The sequence below is a fragment of the Trachypithecus francoisi genome, unplaced genomic scaffold (genome assembly GCF_009764315.1).
Source record: "Trachypithecus francoisi isolate TF-2019V2 unplaced genomic scaffold, Tfra_2.0 Lachesis_group11, whole genome shotgun sequence".
NCBI classification, from domain to species: domain Eukaryota; kingdom Metazoa; phylum Chordata; class Mammalia; order Primates; family Cercopithecidae; genus Trachypithecus; species Trachypithecus francoisi.
The window spans coordinates 12,153,673-12,161,889 of record NW_022681456.1 but is presented as its reverse complement, the minus strand read 5'-3'; the positions used below and the strand labels follow the sequence as shown (position 1 = coordinate 12,161,889).

At 48.9% G+C, this 8,217-nt stretch overlaps 1 protein-coding gene across 4 annotated transcripts in view; it reads right to left on the bottom strand.

Moving 5' to 3' along the window:
* Positions 1 to 3,696: 3,696 nt before the first annotated feature.
* The window catches only part of SPPL3 (signal peptide peptidase like 3), a 143,379-nt gene continuing 138,858 nt past the window's right edge, over positions 3,697 to 8,217 (bottom strand). For 2 of the 4 annotated variants that reach the window (XM_033220356.1, XM_033220355.1), the window contains exon 11: positions 3,697 to 5,318. In XM_033220356.1, coding sequence (XP_033076247.1) covers positions 5,226 to 5,318 — 93 coding nt within the window. In that variant the 3' untranslated portion in view covers positions 3,697 to 5,225. Of the gene's footprint in view, positions 5,319 to 5,899; positions 7,182 to 8,217 lie in introns of those variants that run through there. The other 2 variants (XM_033220357.1, XM_033220358.1) reach the window with 2 other exon arrangements.

The following is an 8,217-nucleotide window of genomic DNA, read 5'->3' as shown; positions in this document are numbered from 1 at the left end:
GACCGTTTCTAATCCTGGGATGAGGACGGAACATAATGGTTAGGGACAGTGTTTAGGGCTTATTCTGCTATTCTGCCACTTACCCACTGGTGATCGTGGGGTCTTGGCGAGTTCCTTTGTGACAGTGGTGACAGTAATGGCACCTGTCTTAAAGGGCTCTTGGGAGGCAGGACTGACACCCGCTGTGTGGCCATCATTGGCTGGGGCTCTCTCCAGCATATCTCCCCAGATCTGCTTTGACACCCCAGGCCTCTGAGCTTTCTTTCGGTCATGAGTATGAAGCCTGGCAACTGTGTCCCTGGACAAATGATCAAGAGGGATGTGGGGCAGGGCTGAGGACAAAGTGCAGGCCCATCCCTTCACGGTAGCATCAGCTCCTTTTGGGGAGGGTCATAGGTCATCCCACCAGTTATTCATCTGCTTCATCAGATGGTGCCTCAGTCCTGATTCCTTCACTGTGTCCTGGAGAACTGAGAATTTTCCAAACGCGCGGCTGGAATCTCCTCTTACACTCTCTCTAGTCTGGCTACTGTCCCTCCCCTATTCAGTGGACTCACTTGAGCCATGGCTTAGAATGACACTGTTTTATTTTAACACAGGATAGGAGTTTGGCCCATGAGTCTTTTTTTTTTTAGATGGAGTCTCGCTCTGTTACCCAGGCTGGAGTGCAGTGGTGCAATCTCAGCTCACTGCAACCTCCACCTCCCCGGTTCAAGCGATTCTCCTGCCGCAGCCTCCCGAGTAGCTGGACTACAGCCATGCACCACCACACCCAGCTAATTTTGTATTTTTAGTAGAGACGGGGTTTCTCCATGTTGGTCAGGCTGGTCTTGAACTCCCGACCTCAGGTGATCCATCCGCCCCGGCCTCCCAAAGTGCTGGGATTACAGGCGTGAGCCACCACGCCTGGCCCTGACCCATGAGTCTTCTGTTCCAAGGGTGTTCAAGAAAAACCTAAAGATTTATGAACGACTAATACAGGCCCACAAAAGACTGACAGAATGGGAGCTTCGCAGTGTAGTAAACTTTCCCTCAAAACAAGCAGTAAGACTTTAAAGTACACTGAAGTCAAAGAGGGCACATGTAGTGTTTATTATGGGGAAAAAACGGTATATAGAAAAATAAAAACGTCAACACTGATTTGTGTGCAGAATGTGGGTAGAAGTTGATCTTCTTGGCCTTAAGAAGCGAAAATGAGGAACTGCATGGGCAGGGTCACCCACTCTCCCTCTCTGTGTATGGAGCTTTGTGCCAAGCCTTTCATTGTGCAGAAGAAAATATCAAGACGCTGGGTGGGGGATCACCCTCAGCAGTGGGGAGAGAAGCAGTGTTCCTAACAATGAACCAGGAGCTGTGGTGGTTTGAACAATGACAGCATACAGATCTAATGATTTTAACTGTATTCCAACTCTGCGAGCACTGTGCGTGCAATACATGAGAACACAGTAAACCAGAACAGTGCCTCATATTTACTCATACTTTCTATGAGGCACCTTCATCTCCATTTCAGATGAAGCAGCTCAGACTCAGGGGGCTCCGTCCCTAACCACAGCCCCATGGTGGCTGTGTGGGGGATGTGCGCTGACAACACCTTCACACTTTGAACACCACGGAGTAGTCTTCCTCCTGCCTCTCACTGTCTAGGTCATCTCGCATACTCTGCAAGGCTTTGCATCACTGAAGACTCTGGGTTTTTTTGTTTTTTTTTTTTGGCTTTAGTGCTCTACTGGCTAGAACAACTCTTCTCCAATTTCTTCTGTATCTGTTTCAGCAATTAATTGTTCAGGTTAAGAAGTGTGGGGTCCCCACCCGCTGCATCCAATCTGGTAGCAAGTTCTGTTCTTCGCATCACCCTGGTCCAGGCCATGGCCTCTCTCACAGCGACTGCCGTGGGCAAAATGCCTGCACTCCACAGGGGAGAGCTGCAGGAAGTGCCAAGCAGGCACGAGGGAAGGAGGAAAAGTGGGGCTGGGGCTCCTGATTGGATGGCGGTCTTAGGGAGGGTGGCACTGCAATCTACTCGCCGTCAGGCCGGCAAGGCTATGACTCATCCGTGCAATGCTTCGTCATCTTAGTTCCTCCCTGCACTACCAAGCCCTCGGCCTCTTGTTCTGAAATTGGTTTCTGCCTTCCCTAGGAAGCTGGCACAGGATGTGTTACTGTCTACCTGGGGATAAAAACCCTGTCAAGGCACGACAGCAACTGAAAGTGTGAGGAAATTCAATCTCCAATGGCAAAGGCTCAAACACAAAAGCTAGAAGCTCACTTGGTGGGCAGTGAAAGGTGGCCGTGGAAGTGACAGGTGGTCCACCTGGAGCGAGGCTCTGTGGTGAGACACAGTAACTGGTGTCAGGACCCTGGGGCTGGATCGCTTGTCTTCAGACGTTTGGTTGAATGCAGTGACTGTCGTGCTGCCCCCCTCCATCTCTGTCCTACGGACACCCACTTCCTGTCTTCCATTCCTCATAAGCGCAGGCCTGCCGCCCACTGCCTGGCGGCTTCCCCACTCCCAGTCTCTCAAGTCTTGTTTCCTCTGCCTAACTGGTTCCCATTCCTCTGTCATCTTTGGATCTGGTGAGAATCCCAGGACTTCACTGGGGCTGGAGACAGCTCGTGGGCTCAGCTATTTTGGAACCTTCAGGGCCTCTGTTCGCCTGCAGACAGGTGGCATGTTTTACAGGTTCTACTCAACAAGAAAAAGATTTCTTGGAACTTAAGAGAAAAACTGATTAGGCAGACTCCAAATGAAAGGAACCATAAGCAAAGTGGAGTCTGTTGCATGAATTCTTAAGAACTCAGGTACCTAGGAGCTCTACTGCACGCTCAAGCGCTCCTCTGTAAGTGCTGCGGAGTTACAATCTTCACAGCCTCCCTGCAGGATGTTTGTAGCAAGCGCCTGCCAACCACTGGCTTCGTGCGGTCAGACTTTCAAAACCTGTAGTGATGAAAGATCAGTGCGCTTGGGGCTGTAGAAGGCTTTCGCGTTCTTCAGACATGCGGTTGAATGCAGGCCCGTGTCCACCAGGAACACTGGGCTTCTCCTGTGCCAACCTGCTTTTCGGTCTTCTCTTCATTGGCACATCCAGTCCAGTGATACAAGATCCCCAGCCCGAGCCTTTGCTATTTACAGCAAGGCCCAGAGTTACGGACAGAAGGCTACGGATTCTACTCTTGAATGCACTGTGGCATCCCTGTGTGACCTTGTGTGGGGATGACTGCCACACCCCCTTCCCACAAGTCAAGCTTGCTAAAGCCAGCCCTGCACAGACCGCAGGAGTAGGGGGTCAAGATGTCTGGTTTTGTTCACTGGCAGGCCCAGTGCCTCAAACTTTACTGAAGCATGACTGATTGCCTCTAACAGACAGGAAAGGGCTCTGGATTCCAAGGGAAAGGCTGAGGAGGAAACAGATGATGGCTGAAACAGTCAAAGAAAGGAGAGGGAAGAGTTTTGTGATGGCAGAGGCTCTGCACATGAGACAGTTGGAATCTGAACTTGCAGAAATTTGAGTTTAGAGTTTTGCAGATAGAAAGCACCCTATACATTGCAGGGAATAGGAATAATTTCTGGATTAAAAAGTCTTACCTGGTTTATACCTTCCAGAAAGAGGAAGAAGCTTGAGTTGGATGACTTGATCTGCAGTGCTTCAGCTGACACGTGTTAGCAGCCATTGTTCTAGAAATGATTTCACTGTTGGAAACTGCTGAAGAAATGTGATTCGGTGAGGTGGGGTAGGCTGTCCCGGCCGCTGTGCACTGAAGACCAGAAGGGAACCGAGATGGCTTCCTTCTGAGCCTGTACCGCTGACAGAGCTCTGTAGAGAATGGGGTTGCACAAATGATGTCTCTAAGGCATGTACTCCATGCACTCTGACGTAAACGCTAGGCTTTACAAAACAGACGCGTACACACAACACGGGATCTGGTGAGCAGTAATGTGAGAGCTGCTAAGCAGACACAGCAGGTTCTATGTTTAACACTTGACTAACAAAATGGAACTCCTTTCCCCTCCATCCTCACAGAGAACGAGTGCTTTTTTCTTGTGGGTGACCTAACTTACCTGTTTACTGAAAGCCTGTGAGCCTGCTACAAAAGTAATTCAGACAGTAGCTTAGTCCCAAGCTGCCTTGGTTGGAACCATTCCTAGGCAGGGAGCTGTCACTGTCACATTCAGAGAGGGCATTACACATGCACTGTAATGACAGCAATGGAACACACTAGGCTTTGGACAGCCTTTACTGTCGTATCTTCATTAGCTCAATCTAGAAAAAAGTTATTAAAAAGTGGGAATTCTAATAACATACAGTCTCTTTGTGAGGAAAAAGGACTTCAGATCAGTGAGGAAGGAGTCTGCTGAAATTTCATAAACATGCCCTACCTAATGCAGCAGACTTCAGGCAGCGGGGAGCAAAGGGAGACTGGAAGGGAAGTCCCATGTGTGCTTTAACTGCAGCCCACCCAGTCAACCTCCAACAAAAGGGCACGACTTCCAGAACTGGGACGGAGTCCAGCGTGTCTACTGTGGGGAACTCAAGACAAGCAGAGCATTTGCTGTTTCTCTGCCCGAGTTTCAAGGGCTTTGAAGATTAGGAACTGGAATCCAGGGCGCATTCACAGCTCTGTGTGGGTATTTCCCCCAAAACCTGCACAGAAGTGAGAATGACAAAATCATGACGTTCCTTCTGTTTGGAATTTAATTTTCTTATGAAAACAAAGACAGAAAAATTAAAATGACCCACTGCCAGGATAACATTTTGCACCGTCGCCCAGGCTGGAGTGCCATGGCGTGATCTCTGCTCACTATAACCTCCGCCTTCCGAGTTCAAGCAATTCTCCTGCCTCAGCCTCCCAAAAAGCTGGGATTATACAGGCACCCGCCACCACACCTGGCTAATTTTTGTATTTTTAGTAGAGACGGGGTTTCACCATGTTGGCCAGGCTGGTCTCGATCTCCTGACCTTGTGATTCGCCCTCCCCGGCCTCCCAAAGTGCTGGGATTACAGGCGTGAAGGATAACATTATTTCTACCCATCACTGGCACTTGCCCTTAATGCGAGTCATTTTGGAGCCCCTCCCTGTCCCTGGGCCTGTTTAATTAGCTCTTTGCATCCTTGATGGCTGTGAAGGAAGGAAGGAAGGAGAGTCTGCGAGTGGATTTTTGGTCTTGGCCCAATGCAGAGGCGGTTTTGAGTTTCGTGGACAGCAGAAGCTCCAGTTCTCTGACGTACCTATGACTGGGCCGGAGGTGCAGGTGGCCAGGTCTGGGGACAGACAGGACTTCCCATCAGTCTTCCAGAACAGGGAGGAGATGGCTGGGAGCTCTGTTTGGTACCAACAACCAAAGTGAAGATGATGTGACAAAGGCTACAAAGGAATCATTTATTAAAAACAAAACCCCAGAAACCCCTCAGCAGGATCTGATGACAACAACAGAGGAATCCAACACCCTGACTGCTTCAGGCTCTGTTGGCAGCAGGATGGGTGCCCCCTGTGAGCTCAAGCCACAGTGACACAGCACACCAGTTCATTACACAGGTCAAGACAGAGGCAGCCACTGGGGCGGGGACCCTTGGGGAGAGGCTGGGACTCAGGGCCCTTCTCCAGCCTTTGTCGCCAGGCATCCTCATGCCAACTGCAGGCTTCTCTCTGCCTCTGAACAATGGGTGCCACCTTACCAGGCAGGGGCTGCTTAGGTAAAGGCCAGCAGACCTAACACTAGTTACTCCCAGAACTCTGGGCGTGCAGCAGAGACCACAGCACAGGGCCAGGCTCTCAGGACAGAGCAGCTGGTTCTTTTCCCAGTTCCTGGAATTTAGGGCCCACCTCAGAGGGGCATTTGACATGTGTCCCCCACACCCATCTGTCACCACAGGTAAACCAAGACTATAATCACAACAGCAAGGACAGGATCGTGTTGCTTTTTTCCTTTTTTTTTTTTTTTTCTTAAAGGAGTGAGGGCATGGAAAATATACAGCACACCAATGAAACAAAATGTCAAAAAAAAATACAAAAAAATAGAAAATAGAAAAATGTATTTACAAGTAGTACATTACTATGATGAGAAAGCACAAAGACACCTGCTGCTATAATACATGCATTGGCTCGAGAAGAAACTACGGAACACCCTGCAAGGGAGAAGCCAAGAAAAGAAAGAAAGGGCCGAAAGGTTTGAACTCTTCATCCCTAATTTGCTACACTGATCAAAACCAAGTTAGGGCTCCTAAAGTCCATGAGTCTATCAGCACAAATGCTATACTGGTTTGTAACTGCGGAGTCAGTTGTGAAGGGGAAGGACAGCAGCTTATCCATATACAAGGAAGCCACAGTAAACTGCTCGACATGCTCAAAACGACAGCAAGCCCCTGTCAGCTACACAGCGTGATCTTAGCAGGATTTCATTTTTGTTTATTCATATATATCTATGTGTGTGTGTATATATATATATGTACGTATGTATAAAAACCGTGCCCTTGTTCACTGCCAACACAACATCTGGGTGGACATGAACTCATTACAACAAATTCTTATGTGGATGTTGTAAGAAGTCACTCAATGTCTGTGGATTTAATAAGTCACTTCACACCACAGAAAATATTTAATAAATCCAAAAAAAGGAAAGAAGAATATAACGACAGAAGAGCTTCTGTCTCAGTTCTCTGAAACTGAGTCCCCCATAGGAAACTGGTCCCAAAGTTCTTGAGGGGTCACTGAAGAAACTTCGGTTTGCTAATTTTTTCCATCCTTTTAGTGTTCAAAAGTTCTAGAAAGACTCCTCGCTGTTTTCAGTTTTTAAACAGTCAAATCTCCATCTCCCCAACAAGGTAACAGTCTGGTGCAGATCCATAAAAACGTGGGAGGAAGGAGCGGCGGGGAGAGGCCTGTCTCTCTTGGAAGGGGCCCCACCTCTACATCCGCAGGAAGAGAAGGAACCAGACGGGGCTCCAGCACCTCTCTCCTGCAAACAAGCTCCCTTTAAATGCCAAATCCAGTCACACGGCAGTTCCTTAAACACAGGTACATTTCTGAGTACCAGGCCAGCTCTAAGAGGAAACAAACCATGAGTTGAGAGAAAAGGACTATGATGGCCATCTGGTCACTTGCTCCGTGATCCATCATACTTCCAGGAATCGGGAGCTGCTGGACTTGGAGTGGAAAGGCTCAGACCACATCCGCCGGAGGTCGCCCTGAGAAACAAGGAACTTTCTAAGTTACAGATTGAAACACAAGGCACACACAGCTGTCTTTTCTGATTCTTTCAAAAAAAAATTTTTTTTTTAAGATATGAAGTCTTCCTATATTGGCCAGGCTGGTCTCAAACTCCTGGGCTCAGACAACTCCCCTGCCTTGACCTTCCAAAGTGCTAGGATGACAGGCATGAGCCACTGCGCTTGGCCTCGTTCTGATTTTTCTTGGATGGGTTCTTGCTCTCTCACCTAGGCTGGAGTGTAGTGGTGAGATCTCAGCTCACTGCAACCTCCGACTCCTCTTGCCTCAGCTTCCCAAGTTGGGATTACAGGCGCTCACCACCATGCCTGGCTCATTTTTGTGTTTTAGTAGAGACAGGGTTTTACCATGTTGGCCAGGCTGGTCCTGAACTCGTGACCTGCCTGCCTCAGCCTCCCAAAGTGCTGGGGTTACAGGCGTGAGCCACCATGCGCCATGCCCCCTTTCTGATGCTTGATCTGAGATCAGATTGCTTCTGCGGAAAATCAAAGAGCATTTAAATCTTACCCATTCAAAAATAACCCACTATTTTTAGGAGGACTCCCTAGAAGGGGGGCTTTTAGCAACTCTCTAGAGGTCGTGAGTCAGGTGACCTGGGCAAGTGAGCTGACCTCTGTAATCTGCTTCCTCATCTGTAAAGCGGGGAACAGGCACCTGGGAAATAGCATGCTCTCTAGTTCTGGTTTCATCATATGCTGCCTCAACACTATTCAATTTTAATTATTCCCAAACTTGAACGTAGCGTTAAGCTGTTAGGTGGCGGGAGGGCACTGCTTTGAACAGAAGCAGAAAGTTCCCTCAGCTGGGCTCTAGGGCTTTCAATTAGTTATTCCTCGCCCAGGTGGTACAGTGGCCTAGCTCATGAGCATTTTCTGACAGTGGCTGCCTGAGTCTGCAAGCGTTTGCTAATGCCAGGGTAGCGCACACACACACAAAACAGCAGAGATCAAAAGCTCACTCAGGGGCTTAAGCAGAATCACCTCCAGCGAGGAGAGT